Here is a 19,376-nt window from a genome sequence, read left to right on the forward strand (position 1 = left end):
TAAAAGCGTTTAGCAAAAAACTTGTAGCCACTTTTTTAATAAGCAGTTATATGTGCCATTTAATTATTTTTTTGTTATAAAATATTTGAGATATATGTTATACTGTAGGCCTAAATCCCTTGGTTTGAATGTATTATGCTGTTTAGCCTTCTGACATTCATATGGAATGTATACATGGAAAATACAAAGCACGGCTGGGGGTCCCCGAGGACCGGTTTGAAAATGGATGGAATAATCCTATCCCAGTCAATTTGCTCGATTGAAAATGACATCTTTCTACATCTTAAGATACACTGTATCTGTATGATTTATAATGACACATCTGTATCTTCAGCACAAGATGTAGCTGTACAGACATTTAAGTTATCTGAGGTCTGTATTTATCATTGGAGTCGGTGTGAGGGGTATAGAGCCTGAGAGACAGCGAAAGTCTAAACGGAATCCTTGGGATGTCCCAACTCAGAAGTCAGTTCACTGCAGTTAAAATTTAAAATGATAAAAGGGCCATTTCACAATTTTCAACTTCATATTCATTATTTCGAGCACCACCCCAAAATCAACGTAATGTGAAAATGGCGCATTTCTATGTTTTGTATTAAAAAAGATAGAGGAAGATTTTAAGTCATCGGTATGCATTGGGATTTTAAACAATTATGAGTAGGCAGTAATTACTAATTGCCTCCTGATTGTCCACTAATTGCTGGATGACATTGGAAATACTTTTCTATCTTTTTTACTACAAAACATAGAAATGCAACATTTTCACATACACATACGAAGTGGGAGGCCACACAAGCTCACAGAACGGGACTGCTGAGTGCTGAAGCATGTAGCGTGTAAAAATTGTCTGTCCTCGGTTGCAACACTCACCGAGTTCCAAACTGCCTCTGGAAGCAACGTCAGCACAAGAACTGTTCGTCGGGACCTTCTTGAAAGGGGTTTCCATGGCCGAGCAGCCGCACACAAGCCTAAGATCACCATGCGCAATGCCAAGCATCAGCTGGAGTGTTGTAAAGCTCACCCCTGTTGGACTCTGGAGCAGTGGAAACGTGTTCTCTGGAGTGATGAATCACGCTTCACCATCTGGCAGTTTCATGGACAAATCTGTGTTTGGCGGATGCCAGGTGAACGCTACCTGCCCAAATGCATAGTGCCAACTGTAAAGTTTGGTGGAGGATGAATAATGGTCTGGTGCTATTTTTCATGTTTCGGGCTAGGCCCCTTAGTTCCAGTGAAGGGAAATGTTAACACTACACTCAACATACAATGACATTCTAGACAATTCTGTGCTTCCAACTTTGTGGCAACAGTTTGGGAAGGCCCTTTCCTGTTTCAGCATGACAATACCCCAGTGCACAAAGCGAGGTCCATACAGAAATGGTTTGTTGAGATCGGTTTGGAAGAACTTGACTGGCCTGCACAGAGCCCTGACCTCAACCCCATCGAACACCTTTGGGACGAATTAGAACGCAGACTGCGAGCCAGGCCAAATCACCCAACATCAATGCCCGACCTCACTAATGCTCTTGTGGCTGAATGGAAGCAAGTTCCTGCAGCAATGTTCCAATATCTAGTGGAAAGCCTTCCAGGAAGAGTGGAGGCTGTTATAGCAGCAAAGGGGGGACAATCTCCATATTAATGCCCATGATTTTAGAATTAGATTTTCAAGGAACAGGTGTCCACATACTTTGCTCATGTAGTGTATGTTGATGTTGGGGTGGTGCTGGAGATGATGAATATGAGGTTGAAAGTGGTGTTATTGCCCTTTAAGGTTAGGGTAAGGGTAGAGGTTAAGCTTAGGGTGTAGGGGACAGATGTACCAAGGATCCCGGATAGTGCTGCCTACCAGAGGCAACAGGTGCACTCCACAAGCTTTTGCTTATAAATTATCTCAGTAAGCGGTGCGATTGACGTCTCCATCCCGCTCAGTCCTCCCTGCCCCAGGATAGGTCATCTCCCCAACCACAACCCCGCCCATTGCACCTTTTTAGGGTGAATCCGATACCTGTGCGCCCGGTGTCTCACTTTTTGGGGTGCGATCACGTGTGCTACTTTTGGAAAGAAGCACCCGCCAAGCAGAGCTTCTGGTAGTGGGAGCTGCACCTCCGCCGCAGTCTGTACTCTGCCTCCGCCTCTCTTCTTTCTCCTGACCAGCACACCTGACAGACAGCGAGTCTTCAAGCCCAAGGAGGGTTCCTTCTCGTTTCTTTTCTACATAATCAGAGGGGGGTACTAGAAACCCCAACAAGGCGTGATGATGGCTGTCGAAACCCAAGCGCAATACAGCACCTCTTATATGATGAACGAGGAACACCAGTACATGACGCCAGAGGATGAGTGGGACAGGGACCTACTGCTGGACCCCGCCTGGGAGAAACAGCAGCGAAAGGTAGGCCACGTTTGGGATCGGGCGGTGGGTGAGTGAAGTCACTGTGGCGGTTGAGTGTTGGCTGGAGCGGCCGTTGTGCGTTACAGGCGCTTGTGTGTTTGGCTTGAATCCAGCCCACTCGTTGCGCGTGTTTTATGAGTTAAACAAGTACTCACGGGCAGAACCAAATGGATGTCACGTAGGCTACTAAAGCCCTTTAAAAGTGATTAAAGTTGTCAAATGAAACAGCATAAGCGACCGAGAGAAAGAGTGGGTGGTTGCGTCTTGGCTGCTGAGCTAAGGATTTGGCGCACGGACCTGCCCCCTCCGTTCTGGAAACTATGAGCAGAGCGGTTAGATATTTGTTGTCTTTCACTTATTTACCTGCCAGAGGCACTTATATATATCCACCCCCCACACATTTAAGCTAACCAATGCACCAAATAGGGACTTTTACGCACGACATTTCCAACAGGTCACCATGCACTATAGGCACAACTTGACCAATTACAGAAATCCTAAGCTATGTTTCTGCCTACCAGTCAATAGTTATGCCTACACAATAAAAGCAGGCCTATGCATATAGAGAAATACGTTGATATATTAGAAACGGAATGCTTTTTAAACTCTATCTCTCAAAACTACAAGTTGTCACTCGGAGGGAGAGTGTCCATTATTATTTTGTGCTTGAGGAAGTGTCTTGTAGCCTAGAGTAGAGAGTTGTGAAGGGACCTGGGCCCACCCGTTGTCTTAGCTATCAGTTGGCCTTGCCCTACTCGCCGAAGGGGTTGACAGGTGCATTTAATGAGCTCTAGCTGTCAAACCTAAAAGTCAAATGGTCTGATGGGACAGTTAGCGATGACGTCTGCCTCGCCTGCATGTGCTCTATGGTCTGGCCTAAACTTGGATGGGGACAACCATACTACAATAGGGAATTCATTGAGCATATGACCAAACTTCTACTGGCCATACATGACCGTTTGTCAGCTAAGCTGTCATAGGCTTACAGTTCTATATTTGGGCACCCATAGCTTTGGCCTGTGGTTAGGCCTATGTATACTTAATTACCATTCATTTACCAGAAAAAAAAAATGGTGTATATATGCATACAAGCATTCATTAGGAAATGTATGGAGTCATATGAGGTCTTGAGTCCATAGAAGTCAGTCATTCTCTATTCTATTTCTTAGTTTGAGTCTATGGAACTCCCTTGTCTCACTATGATGGGACAGTTTCCTTCACACAGTGACTGTACAGGAGCTCACAGGGCCTTAAGGGTGAGAGACGTCAACAGATGGCCACTCAGGAGGAGAGGAGGAGTGGAGGAATGGAGGAGAGGAGAGAGACAGGGCTCATATAGAAGTACACCAACGGTTCGTTTCAGACCCACGAATAAACATGTCCTAAAAATACTCCTGAACACTTTCTGTTCCCCCCCCATCTCTCGCTCTCTTTTCTACTCCCTTCTTCCTCTCCCCCTCTTTCTACCTCTCTCCCTCTTCTATCTCCTGGCCAGTTCCCTCTCCAACAGTCTTTCTCACACCTTCTCTGTTTCTCAACAAGTTGTTGTTTAGCTGTTTATCTTCATAGAGCGTAAGTCGATATGTGCCTGTCAGCCGCGCACACACACACACACACACTCACCCCGCTTACCCCCCCCCCCCCCCCCACACACACACACTTTAAGGAACAGCTCAAGAAGCTGATATCATAAATATAGAAAGCTGCATCATTCCGTGGTGAAATGGATCTGAAAGAGGCTCTGGGCACCTGTTCTAACCCCATGCTCCAGATTTCAGTGGAAAAACCCTTGGCTGCAGGCAGGCTCAGTAATAAAGTGTTTGTCAACACACTGTGACTCTGTTGAATATGATACGGCTTCAGAAATGGACGACACACTCATTTTAGTTTATTGCCACTGCCAGTGACTTGTACATTTTGACTTTGGGTGTATATTTATCCATATAACCTTCATGTATAGGGTTCGATTTTAATATTTCACTTGGTCTTAAGTGGTGAAGTAGTGCGATTGACCAATGGTTAGAACCAGTCCCGCAAGACTGTGTTAGCCCGTTGAGCTAAAGCCTAGGTAATAGCCTAACACGAAGCGCTAACACAAGTCTTCAGGTCTCAAGGCAAGGTTTTTTGTCACGAAGTTTACAAGCCACTAGTGTCATTAGCATGTTACAGTGGTGTGATATATTGTATCTGAGCGTTGGCCGCCTAAGCATTTCAGAAGAAAGGATGATGGATGAGAGGAAGGTGTAAACGATTCCTTTTCACACACCCTGTCCTGTCTCTGGCCTTACCTCTGTCACAGCCATTCTTTTCTGCAAATAGAGAGCTATTTTACATGATTTGATCCAATACTTTTATGTGAAAGTGCCGTAAGCCTAAGAAGGCATAGTGTATTGTACGTTTCTACTGAATGTAAAGTTCTGTGTAACTGATGCAATTAAAAAAGGTTACTATAACGTTATTAAGAATCTTATTTAACCTTCATTTAACTAGGCAAGTCACTTAAGAAAAAATTGTTATTTACAATGACAGCCTACCCGTCCAAACCCTCCCCTAACCCGGCCGTTGCTGGGCGAATTGTGCGCCGCCCTATAGGACTCCTGATCACGGCCGGTTGGGACACAGCCTGGGAACAAACCAGGGTCTATAGTGACACCTCCAGAACTGCAATGCAGTGCCTTAGACCACTGCACCACTCGGGAGGCACTCAAGCCCCAAGACAAAACATAAAATAGACACAGTTTACAGACTATATTATATAACGCAACACTTTAGGTTTAAGTTGAAACACATATTAGCCTGATAAACACTTCTTTGAGAACTTACTCCCTAACGAAACAAAAATGAACTTAAATTTACACCACAGAGTGTTAAGTTGGCCAAGGAGGGTTCTCATCACCACAGTGATGACAGGATGTGGACTATTCACAGTCTCACACTCAGAAACAACAGACGTCAACTTAATATGATCAGGGAAGCCATTCCCCTGTGGATGGTAAGCTTACACCTTCCTCTTCTAAGAAACCCAGAATGTGAGGCTGAGGCTGCTGCTGTTATATGTAATAGGTTATATATAGGTTAGCATAGTGTTAGGATGAGCTACTGAGATGCCAAGCAGTTATTCAGCTAGCTAGCCAGTTAGTAGCTGAAAACCCAGAGTATGCAATTAGGGCTCTATAAAATATGCACTCAATTAAATGTTAACTACAAAGTAGCTTATGTGTACCTGGCAGAATGATATCATGATTATTTGCATCAATCCAGTGGCCGTTTGTTTTGCAAACTCTGCAATCATATGAGCGTTACAGAAACATCGCTAACCAAACAACACTCTCTTGCTGGTGGGCAATCCCATTAAAGGGTAACTACATCCCAAAAAATGTAATAAAAACATTTATCCCAGACCTCAAAAGTGGTCTCCTGATGCAGTTTAAGCATTGTTGTGGACTGAGAACATCCAATTGAGTTGTTTTTCTTTTTTTAAGTGTGATTTTGAGAGTGAAAACCTGAAAAAACTGGGGGAAACGGAAAGCTGAAAAAACTGAGGGAAACGGAAAGCTGGAAACACAAACGGAGAAAAATAAATTGGGGAAAAACTAAATGGAATCAGGCTAAAAATAAAACTGATTTTATAGGGGCCTATGTAATGTGAACCACTCCACATTGGACTTATTCTCTTAGGAAGAGAATCACTCTCATAGTCTGTGTTCCAAATGGCACCCTTTTCCCTATATAGTGCACTACTTTTGATCAGATTCAGAGCCCTATGGGCCTGTAGTGCACTAGTGTTCAAGGGCTTGGCGTGGACGCTTGAGAGCTTATCTTTGAGTAGTAGATATTGATCCATCAAGAAAACGATCACTGGTTGTTGTTGTTGTGGATACTGTCTTTCTGTAAGGCCTGTAAGCTGCTCAGGGAGCCCAAGGAAGTAGGCTTTGATGGTGTCTGTGTGTCTGTGTGTCTGTGTGTGTGTTGGTCGAGAAATAGATGTACATTTAAATCAAATCAAATTTTATTTGTCACATGCTTTGTAGACTAACAGGTGTAGACTAACAGTGAAATGCTTACTTACAGGTCCTTTTCCAACAATGCAGAGTTAAAGATAAGTTAAAGATAACAATTGAAATATTGGCAAAGTGAATAACGAATAATAATAATGAGTAAAAATAACATGGCTATATATAGTGAGTAGAAAATAACATGGCTATATACAGGGAGTAGAAAATAACATGGCTATATATAGTGAGTAGAAAATAACATGGCTATATACAGGGAGTAGAAAATAGCATGGCTATATACAGGGAGTAGAAAATAACATGGCTATATACAGGGAGTAGAAAATACCATGGCTATATACAGGGAGTAGAAAATACCATGGCTATATACAGGGAGTAGAAAATAACATGGCTATATACAGGGAGTAGAAAATAACATGGCTATATACAGGGAGTAGAAAATACCATGGCTATATACAGGGAGCAGAAAATAACATGGCTATATACAGGGAGTAGCAGTACAGAGTCGACGTGCAGGGATACAATGTAATTGAGGTAACTACAGTGCCTTCAGAAAGTATTCAAACCCCTTGACTTTCTCCACATGTTGTTGTGTCACAGCCTGAATTTAAAATGGATTAAATTGACATTTTGTGTCACTGGCCTACAAACAATACCCCATAATGTAAAGTGGAATGATGTTTTTAGAAATGTTTACTTAGTCATTACAAATGAAAAGCTGACATTTCTTGACTCAATAAGTATTCAACCCCTTTGTTATGGCAAGCCTAAATAAGTTCAGGAGTAAAAATAAGCAGACATTTAACATCCCTTTGAATATGGTGAAGTTATTAATTACACTTTGGATGGTGTATCAATACAACCAGTCACTACAAAAATACAGGCGTCCTTCCTAACTCAGTTGCCGGAGAGGAAGGAAACTGCTCAGGGATTTCAGCATGAGGTCAATGGCGACATTAAAACACTTACAGAGTTTAATGGCTGTGAAAGGAGAAAACTGAGGATGGCTCAACAACATTATAGTTACTCCACAATACTAACCTAAATGACAGAGTGAAAAGAAGGAAGCCTGTACAGATAAAACATATTCCAAAACATGCATCCTATTTGCACAAGGCACTAAATTAAAACTGCAAAAAATGTGGCAAAGACATGAACTTTATGTCCTGAATACAAAGTGTTATGTTCGGGGCAAATCCAATACAACACATCACTGAGTACCACTCTTCATATTTTCAAGCATGGTGGTGGCTGTCTGATGTTATGGGTATGCTTGTCATTGACAAGGACTAGGGAGTTTTTTTGGGATAAAAAGAAACAGAATAGAGCTAAGCACAGGAAAAATCCTAGAGGAAAACCTGGTTCAGTCTGCTTTCCAACAGATACTCGTGGGATAAATTCACCTTTCAGCAGCATAATAACCTAAAACACTGGAGTTGCTTACCAAGACAACATTGAAAGTTCTGAGTGGCCAAGTTACAGTTTTGATGTAAATCACAGCAAGACTTGGAAATTACTGTTTAGCAATGATCACCAACCAACTTGGCAGAGCTTGAAGAATTTAAAAAAGAATGTGCAAATATTGTACAATCCAGGCGTGCAAAGCTCTTAGAGACTTATATAAAGCTCACAGCTGTATATATCAAGGCTCACAGCTGTATATATAAAGGCTCACAGCTGTATATATAAAGGTACACAGCTGTATATATAAAGGCTCACAGCTGTATATATAAAGGCTCACAGCTGTATATATAAAGGCTCACAGCTGTATATATAAAGGCTCACAGCTGTATATATAAAGGCTCACAGCTGTATATATAAATACTCACAGCTGTATATATAAAGGCTCACAGCTGTATATATAAAGGCTCACAGCTGTATATATAGAGGCTCACAGCTCTATACATAAAGGCTCACAGCTGTATATATAAAGGCTCACAGCTGTATATATAAAGGCTCACAGCTCTATATATAAAGGCTCACAGCTCAATATATAAAGGCTCACAGCTGTATATATAAAGACTCACAGCTGTATATATAAAGGTACACAGCTGTATATATAAAGGCTCACAGCTGTATATATAAATTAATCCAGATGTCCACCAATGATCTGTCCTTTAACATCACCTTCCCATCCATCTCTTATGACAAGCTTATACAATGTGTCTATGAGAGTCAGGAAATGATGTTGAGTATTTGACAATGAGTGTTTCAACCACTGGACTAAAGGTAGCACATACGGATGTGGGACCAGAGTTCCATTGTACTTGCTTGAGAATACGTTGTTCACTGACATAAGTTGTCCGTCTGACACTGCACGCACTGCAAGTGAATGCAAGACAGAACTGAACTGGCCAACCGAGCAGAGAGTGTGTGTGTAGGCGAGGTGAGAGAGAGATAGAGAGCTTGTAGTGAGATCAGATGGCAGTTGCTATTCCAGAAGCTGTGTCCATGTAGGGAGGCTTCTATATACTACCTTAGAGGAGCTAGTAGTCCTGGGAGGCAGCAGGAAGGGCTGAGGAGTGTGTGTGTGTGTGTGTGTGTGCGTGCGTGCGTGCGTGCGTGCGTGCGTGTGTGTGAAACAGCATCCACTTGTGTGTCATCCTGAGTATTTGTACGTGTGTATGAGTGTGTGTGTCAGCGTGTGTGTGTGTCTTTGTGAGTGTGTGGGTTCTATGGGTCATCCTCCATGGAGGTGGTAAGATATGAGGTCACATAGGTATTCCATGGTCTGGTAATGGGATAAACTGAGGTGTCACAATCCACAGGGAGAAAGAAGTGATGGAGGGAGGGAGGGAGCAATGGAGGAAGGGAGGAAGAGATGCAGGAAGACAGGGAGGGAGGAAGCGAGGGATGGAGGAAGCGAGGGAAGAAGCGAGGGAGGGAGAGATGGAGGGAGGGATGGATGGGAGCTCTGCCATGCTTTACTCTGTGTATCTAAGGCAAATATGGACAAATTAAGTCTTACAATAGCTGTATTATTCATTGTGGATGTTAAGATAAATAGTCTTACTACTGATACTTCTCACTCTTGTTAGTGAAGCCACTTTCAGCAGTAAAAACCTTTCTGCGTGTGTATATAATGTGATTTCAGAATCCTGTTTCATGAGGTCATAACAGAACAGAACTGCTAGCTCAGAGGAGTTTGGTGATTCTGACTCAGCAAAAACACTTACACGGACACTTTATAGTCATACCTCCCTTTAAAGAGGTTTTGTATAACTTCAGACAGTAGTTTTGAAAGTAGCATTCACGAGCCAAAACGGATCCCTTGAAAATTGTGCACTATTGTGTACAATGTCATCCATTTCATATGATATGTTGCATCCTGCAAAAAAATATTTGTATGATACAGTATGTTACGGATTCCAATTCATACAATATGTTACGAATTTGTAAGTGCTTAAGATCCCGTTCACTCTCTAACAATTGGAATACTGTATTACTCAGGGCTCTGAGTGGCACAGCAGTCTAAGGCACTACATCTCAGTGCTAGAGGCGTCACTACAGACACCCTGGTTCGAATCCAGGCTGTATCACAGCCGGCCGTGATTGGGAGTTCTATAGGGCTGCGCACAATTGGCCCAGCGTCGTCCAGGTTTGGCCGGTGTAGGTTGTCATTGTAAATATGAATTTGTTCTTAACTGACTTGCCTTAGGTTAAATAACAATTGAATGGCATGGCACATCACACTGGATATTCACACTGAAAGTGTGTATCTTAGATTGAGTTTGGTATTATTCACATTTGACAACATGGTAATCCTCAGTCTTGCAGTTACAAGAGCTGTGATTGGGTGTTGTCACATTAACCAGTGCCTGGGTATAGTCCCAGTGATAGGCTGTAGTTTATGAGAGACTCGTCATTGGTCACAACTCAGGATATTGGGGCCCATGACATCAGGAAGTAAAGGACTAAAGGAAGGTCATGATCTGATCTAAGATCAGTATTGTGTTTACTTCCTAATGGTCAAGGTTAGCATTTACCCTGGATGAACTGATCCTAGACAGGTCCTAGCAGTTTAGCCCTATTGACAGGAGACACGCCTGCTGAAATTAGAACCCCCCCCCCCTCGCTCCCCTCCTCATATAAGACAGGCGCTCAGCTGTAAATCCTACTCCCCTATTTAACCAATTTATCCCCTCTGCAATCATTACTCACAGAGCCCACGGCACAGTAATGAACCTTCCTTCACTGCCGTCCTTGCAAAGCCCCCCCCCCTCTCTCTTTCTCACACACACACACACACACACACACACACACACACACACACACACACACACACACACACACACACACACACACACACACACACACACACACACACACACACACACACACACACTTTGAAGCAATCTGAAGGCTGTGCCGTGCTCTGCTCTAGATGCCCTGTCCATGTTCTTTAGTGACCAGTGGATGGCCCAGTGGGTTTGACATTTAACCTTAGAATCACTCAGTCAAGCTGCAGGCAGAGAAAAGAACAGTGAAACACTGGAATGGAACAGAACAGAATGATATACAGTATAATGGGATTATGTTTAATGGAACGGAATAGAACAGAATGATATATCATGGAATTATGTTTAATAGATCGGAATAGAACAGAATGATATATCATGAAATTATGTTTAATGGAACGGAATAGAACAGAATGATATATCATGGAATTATGTTTAATAGATCGGAATAGAACAGAATGATATATCATGGAATTATGTTTAATAGATCGGAATAGAACAGAATGATATATCATGGAATTATGTTTAATGGAACGGAATAGAACAGAATGATATATCATGGAATTATGTTTAATGGAACGGAATAGAACAGAATGATATATCATGGAATTATGTTTAATGGAACGGAATAGAACAGAATGATATATCATGGAATTATGTTTAATAGATCGGAATAGAACAGAATGATATATCATGGAATTATGTTTAATGGAACGGAATAGAACAGAATGATATATCATGGAATTATGTTTAATAGATCGGAATAGAACAGAATGATATATCATGGAATTATGTTTAATGGAACGGAATAGAACAGAATGATATATCATGGAATTATGTTTAATGGAACGGAATAGAACAGAATGATATATCATGGAATTATGTTTAATAGATCGGAATAGAACAGAATGATATATCATGGAATTATGTTTAATGGAACGGAATAGAACAGAATGATATATCATGGAATTATGTTTAATGGAACGGAATAGAACAGAATGATATATCATGGAATTATGTTTAATAGATCGGAATTGAACAATGGAATGGAATGTGTTTCATCTGTTGCCCTTTAATAAAACCGCTGATGCAAACGGATGGAAATAACTGCTGATTAATATGTCAAATAGTAATGTGTAGCTGTTGGTATGACTCTCTGCAGGTGCCGGTCCATGTGTTGTGTTGGCCCTAGTCATACGTATTGTGACTTTGATTGAACACTGTGAGTGTGTTTAATAGCAGCCAGTACTAAGGCTTGTAATGGTCAGTCTCACAATAAGCAACACATGAACACAAAATCCCATTTTAAACCTGTAGCATTTTGTCCATTTCAGATTTCCTGTCTAATAATTCTTTGCGGATCAGAGTTAGAGACAAAGTGCAGCATTCTTCATCCTGATGATGTAGCGTGTTGTAGCTACAGGCCTCTCTCTGAACATGTTCTCACTCAGTCAACCTACCTGGTCATTTTTTTTTGAGTGTGAGGGGCGCTTTGATGAGGAGGGCTCCATGCTGCCATCAGGTGTGCCACTTGTTGTCTGGCTGTAATGGTTGTCCTCCTCCTCTTCGTCCATGCTGCCATCAGGTGTGCCACTTGTTGTCTGGCTGTAATGGTTGTCCTCCTCCTCTTCGTCCGAAGAGGAGGAGTAGGGATTGGACCAAAGCGCAGCATGAAAGTTTGACATAACGAATTTATTAAAGAAAAGACGAAACACGATAAACACTTGAAAGGATTATCAAAATAACAAAATGACGTAGACAGACCTGAACATGGAATTTACATAAATACACGAAGAACTCACGAACAGGAACAGACTACAAACACGAACAACAAAACGAAACAGTCCCGTGTGGTGCACATACACAGACACAGGAGACAACCACCCACAAACAAACAGTGTGAACAGCCTACCTTTATATGGTTCTCAATCAGAGGAAAAGTCAAACACCTGTCTCTGATTGAGAACCATATAAGGCTAATTACAAATGACCTACACATAGAAACACAAAACATAGAATGCCCACCCCAACTCACGCCCTGACCAACTAAACACATACAAAATAACAGAAAACAGGTCAGGAATGTAACACTGGCATTGGCAGCCCTCGTGCTCAGGGGTTGGCTGGCAGCTGAGACAGAGTTGGGCTGGCAGAGGACGTGTGCCCGCTGCCCTCCAAGCACTAATTCAGCCAGGCAGCGAAGGCAAGCCAAAGCCTCTGATCCTCTAAATGTAGACATTTTAGGCCTGGGGCTTAGGATGCTGGCCCCCAGAGGCTCTGGATGCATCCCAATTGGCACCCTATTCCCTTAATAGTGCATACCTTTGACCAGAGCCGGGCCCTGGTATAGTGCACTACTTTTGACCAGGACCCGGGCTCTGCAGTAGGGAATAGGGTGCCATTTGGGACACAGCCTCTCTGCTCTAACAGGCCAGTAGGTGGCCCCTGGTCTCCTCTTAGTGGCAATCTGTTGGATGAGGGGGTGAGGGAGAGGAGAGTGGCTAAAGAGAGAGAGGAGTGTTCTGTCTCTCTTTGGTTTCCTCTGCAGTCTTTGTCAGTGCACTTGGTAGCACCTCTACATGGTATGTTTGTGTGGTAAATGACAAGAGATGAAAAAACACTTTTCTCTTTTCAGGCCTCAGGCAACCAAGTTCAGGCCTCAGGCAACCAAGTTCAGGCCTCAGGCAACCAAGTTCAGGCCTCAGGCAACCAAATTCAGGCCTCAGGCAACCAAATTCAGGCCTCAGCGATATTTAAATCCCTCATGAAGGGATGGAGGGATGTGGGAAGGGGGTGCTGTCACACCTGTTGTATGGCCCCCTCCCACCCTCCCCTACCTTATACTGTATAATGAAACTCAATAAAAAGTGGACATTTCACATACATACATTACAAGTAACCACTGACAACTGGTAATATAAGCCATGACAACTCTTTCTGTCAGCTGTCAAAAAAACAAACAAAAAAACGTTACTGTATGGCTATAGTCACTCTGTCAAGAAAGTCAGCATCTTATTTAGTTGGTGTGGAGCAGCAACAGTTGAGACGGGTCTTTAGGTCAGGTGCCACAATAGGTGGTATTTATTTAGAGCGCAGGCAGTGATGAAGACTGGATCAGGAGTTGAGTTTTTACAAAATGTACAGATCTTACGTGGCCAAAATAGTATTAATAATCTGACTCTGCTATAAAGGCAAAATGTCTATAAAATGACACTTTACAGGTTGAGCTTCAGTAGTATATTAGGATGTACTAGGGGTCAGGTGGGGTCACCGTGGGGGCGTATAGCATTACATTGTGAATATGTGTGTGTGTGTGAGTACATACAGTGATTGTTCTCTCTCTCTCATTGTCCCTCCACTTGTGCGTTGGGGATAGCAGCAATGTACTGCGTCCAAAGGGGAACTGTTGCCTGTTTGCAGGCCACACGTTTCTCAGAGTCCTCTAACAATTGTTAGCATCAAACAGGCCTCAGACGGTGGCTGCTCTCCAGTGTGTTAATGTGTGTGTGTGTGTCTGTGTGTGTGTGTATATATGTGTGTGTGTGTCTGTGTGTGTGTGTGTGTCTGTGTGTGTCTGTGTGTGTGTATATATGTGTGTATGTGTGTGTGTGTGTATATATGTGTGTGTGTATGTTTGTGTGTGTATGTTTGTGTGTGTGTGGGTGGGTGTAGGCGTGTGTGTATGGGTGTGTGTAGGTGTGTTTTTGTAGGTGAGTGTGTGTATGTGTGTGTGTGTGTGTGTGTGTGTGTGTAGGTGTGTTTTTGTAGGTGAGTGTGTGTGTGTGTGTGTGTGTGTGTGTGTGTGTGTGTGTGTGTGTGTGTGTGTGTGTGTGTGTGTGTGTGTGTGTGTGTGTGTGTGTAGGTGTAGGCGCGTGTGTGTGTAGGTGTGTTTTTGTAGGTGAGTGTGTGTGTGTGTGTGTGTGTGTAGGTGTAGGCGCGTGTGTGTGTGTGTGTAGGTGTGTTTTTGTAGGTGTGTGTGTAGGTGTAGGCGCGTGTGTGTGTAGGTGTGTTTTTGTAGGTGAGTGTGTGTGTGTGTGTGTGTGTGTAGGTGTAGAAGTAGGCGCGTGTGTGTGTGTGTGTAGGTGTGTTTTTGTAGGTGAGTGTGTGTGTGTGTGTGTGTGTGTGTAGGTGTAGAAGTAGGCGCGTGTGTGTGTGTGTGTGTAGGTGTGTTTTTGTAGGTGAGTGTGTGTGTGTGTGTGTCTTCTCTATTTCTAATGATAAAGGCTGCTTCTGTTTTTCTACACAGCATCATACCTCATCAGGATAGCAGTGCCTGAGGATTAGAAACACGCTGTATTCTGCATAGTTGAGGTTCCTTTGGAGTTTGTGACCCCATTGTAAAGGTGTGTGTGCGTCCGTGCCTGTGTGTGAGCCAAGTGTGAGGATGTTGACGTTATAAACACACCACCAGCAGCCTGTGTCAAGTCCAGCACATTACTATAGAACAGGTGGGACAGGACAGTACATTACTATACAACAGGTGGGACAGTACATTACTATAGAACAGATGGGACAGGACATTACTATAGAACAGGTGGGAGAGAACAGTACATTACTATAGAACAGGTGGGACAGGACAGTACATTACTATAGAACACGTGAGACAGGACAGTACATTACTATAGAACAGGTGGGACAGGACAGTACATTACTATAGAACACGTGAGACAGGACAGTACATTACTATAGAACAGGTGGGACAGGACAGTACATTACTATAGAACAGGTGGGACAGGACAGTACATTACTATAGAACAGGTGGGACAGGACAGGACATTACTATAGAACAGGTGGGACAGGACAGTACATTACTATAGAACAGGTGGGACAGTACAGTACATTACTATAGAACAGGTGGGACAGGACAGTACATTACTATAGAACAGGTGAGACAGGACAGTACATTACTATAGAACAGGTGGGACAGGACAGTACATTACTATAGAACAGGTGAGACAGGACAGTACATTACTATAGAACACGTGGGACAGGACAGTACATTACTATAGAACAGGTGGGACAGGACAGTACATTACTATAGAACAGGTGGGACAGGACAGCACATTACTATAGAACAGGTGGGACAGGACAGTACATTACTATAGAACAGGTGGGACAGGACAGTACATTACTATAGAACAGGTGGGACAGGACAGCACATTACTATAGAACAGGTGGGACAGGACAGCACATTACTATAGAACAGGTGAGACAGGACAGTACATTACTATAGAACAGGTGGGACAGGACAGTACATTACTATAGAACAGGTGGGACAGGACAGTACATTACTATAGAACAGGTGGGACAGGACAGCACATTACTATAAAACAGGTGGGACAGGACAGTACATTACTATAGAACAGGTGGGACAGGACAGTACATTACTATAGAACAGGTGAGACAGGACATTACTATAGAACAGGTGGGACAGGACAGTACATTACTATAGAACAGGTGGGACAGGACAGTACATTACTATAGAACAGGTGGGACAGGACAGTACATTACTATAGAACAGGTGGGACAGTACATTACTATAGAACAGGTGGAACAGGACATTACTATAGAACAGGTGGGACAGGACAGTACATTACTATAGAACAGGTGGGACAGGACAGTACATTACTATAGAACAGGTGGGACAGGACAATACATTACTATAGAAGAGGTAGGACAGGACAATACATTACTATAGAACAGGTGGGACCGGACAGTACATTACTATAGAACAGGTGGGACAGGACAGTACATTACTATAGAACAGGTGGGACAGGACAGGACATTACTATAGAACAGGTGGGACAGGACAGGACATTACTATAGAACAGGTGGGACAGGACAGGACATTACTATAGAACAGGTGGGACAGGACAGTACATTACTATAGAACAGGTGGGACAGGACAGTACATTACTATAGAACAGGTGGGACAGGACAGTACATTACTATAGAACAGGTGGGACAGGACAGTACATTACTATAGAACAGGTGGGACAGGACAGTACATTACTATAGAACAGGTGGGACAGGACAGTACATTACTATAGAACAGGTGGGACAGGACAGTACATTACTATAGAACAGGTGGGACAGGACAGTACATTACTATAGAACAGGTGGGACAGAACAGTACATTACTATAGAACAGGTGGGACAGTACATTACTATAGAACAGGTGGGACAGGACAGTACATTACTATAGAACAGGTGGGACAGGACAGCACATTACTATAGAACAGGTTGGACAGGACAGGACATTACTATAGAACAGGTGGGACAGGACAGTACATTACTATAGAACACGTGGGACAGGACAGTACATTACAATAGACCAGGTGGAACAGGACAGTACATTACTATAGAACAGGTGGGACAGGACAGTACATTACTATAGAACAGGTGGGACAGTACATTACTATAGAACAGGTGGGACAGGACAGTACATTACTATAGAACAGGTGGGACAGGACAGTACATTACTATAGAACAGGTGGGACAGGACAGTACATTACTATAGAACAGGTGGGACAGGACAGTACATTACAATAGAACAGGTGGGACAGGACAGCAAATTACTATAGAACAGGTGAGACAGGACAGTACATTACTATAGAACAGGTGGGACAGGACAGTACATTACTATAGAACAGGTGGGACAGTACATTACTATAGAACAGGTGGGACAGGACAGTACATTACTATAGAACAGGTGGGACAGGACAGTACATTACTATAGAACAGGTGAGACAGGACAGTACATTACTATAGAACAGGTGGGACAGTACATTACTATAGAACAGGTGGGACAGGACAGTACATTACTATAGAACAGGTGGGACAGGACAGTACATTACTATAGAACAGGTGGGACAGGACAGCACATTACTATAGAACAGGTGGGACAGGACAGGACATTACTATAGAACAGGTGGGACAGGACAGTACATTACTATAGAACAGGTGGGACAGGACAGTACATTACTATAGAACAGGTGGGACAGGACAGTACATTACTATAGAACAGGTGGAACAGGACATTACTATAGAACAGGTGGGACAGGACAGTACATTACTATAGAACAGGTGGAACAGGACAGTACATTACTATAGAACAGGTGGGACAGGACAGTACATTACTATAGAACAGGTGGGACAGGACAGTACATTACTATAGAACAGGTGGGACAGGACAGGACATTACTATAGAAGAGGTAGGACAGGACAATACTATAGAACAGGTGGGACAGGACAATACATTACTATAGAAGAGGTAGGACAGGACAATACATTACTATAGAACAGGTGGGACCGGACAGTACATTACTATAGAACAGGTGGGACAGGACAGTACATTACTATAGAACAGGTGGGACAGGACAGGACATTACTATAGAACAGGTGGGACAGGACAGTACATTACTATAGAACAGGTGGGACAGGACAGGACATTACTATAGAACAGGTGGGACAGGACAGTACATTACTATAGAACAGGTGGGACAGGACAGGACATTACTATAGAACAGGTGGGACAGGACAGTACATTACTATAGAACAGGTGGGACAGGACAGGACATTACTATAGAACAGGTGGGACAGGACAGGACATTACTATAGAACAGGTGGGACAGGACAGTACATTACTATAGAACAGGTGGGACAGGACAGTACATTACTATAGAACAGGTGGGACAGGACAGTACATTACTATAGAACAGGTGGGACAGGACAGTACATTACTATAGAACAGGTGGGACAGGACAGTACATTACTATAGAACAGGTGGGACAGGACAGTACATTACTATAGAACAGGTGGGACAGGACAGCACATTACTATAGAACAGGTGGGACAGGACAGTACATTACTATAGAACAGGTGGGACAGGACAGTACATTACTATAGAACAGGTGGGACAGTACATTACTATAGAACAGGTGGGACAGTACATTACTATAGAACAGGACAGTACATTACTATAGAACAGGTGGGACAGGACATTACTATAGAACAGGTGGGACAGTGCATTACTATAGAACAGGTGGGACAGGACAGTACATTACTATAGAACAGGTGGGACAGGACAGTACATTACTATAGAACAGGTGGGACAGGACAGTACATTACTATAGAACAGGTGGGACAGGACAGTACATTACTATAGAACAGGTGGGACAGGACAGTACATTACTATAGAACAGGTGGGACAGGACAGTACATTACTATAGAACAGGTGGGACAGGACAGTACATTACTATAGAACAGGTGGGACAGGACAGTACATTACTATAGAACAGGTGGGACAGGACAGTACATTACTATAGAACAGGTGGGACAGGACAGTACATTACTATAGAACAGGTGGGACAGTACATTACTATAGAACAGGTGGGACAGGACAGTACATTACTATAGAACAGGTTGGACAGGACAGGACATTACTATAGAACAGGTGGGACAGGACAGTACATTACTATAGAACACGTGGGACAGGACAGTACATTACAATAGACCAGGTGGAACAGGACAGTACATTACTATAGAACAGGTGGGACAGGACAGTACATTACTATAGAACAGGTGGGACAGGACAGTACATTACTATAGAACAGGTGGGACAGGACAGTACATTACAATAGAACAGGTGGGACAGGACAGCAAATTACTATAGAACAGGTGAGACAGGACAGTACATTACTATAGAACAGGTGGGACAGGACAGTACATTACTAT

General features: G+C 43.0%; 1 protein-coding gene across 3 annotated transcripts in view; it reads left to right on the forward strand.

The window, feature by feature from the left end:
- Window positions 1–19,376, forward strand: part of LOC129835364 (alpha-actinin-3) — a 52,073-nt gene that overhangs the window by 3,026 nt on the left and 29,671 nt on the right. Inside the window, exon 1 of one of the 3 annotated variants that reach the window (XM_055900989.1) lies at window positions 2,064–2,389. The exons of the other annotated variants lie outside the window; for them this stretch is intronic. Coding sequence (XP_055756964.1) covers window positions 2,255–2,389 — 135 coding nt within the window. The 5' untranslated portion in view covers window positions 2,064–2,254. Of the gene's footprint in view, window positions 1–2,063; window positions 2,390–19,376 lie in introns of those variants that run through there. 3 annotated transcript variants of the gene reach the window in all.

Source organism: Salvelinus fontinalis, chromosome 36 (genome assembly GCF_029448725.1).
Source record: "Salvelinus fontinalis isolate EN_2023a chromosome 36, ASM2944872v1, whole genome shotgun sequence".
Taxonomy (NCBI): Eukaryota; Metazoa; Chordata; class Actinopteri; order Salmoniformes; family Salmonidae; genus Salvelinus; species Salvelinus fontinalis.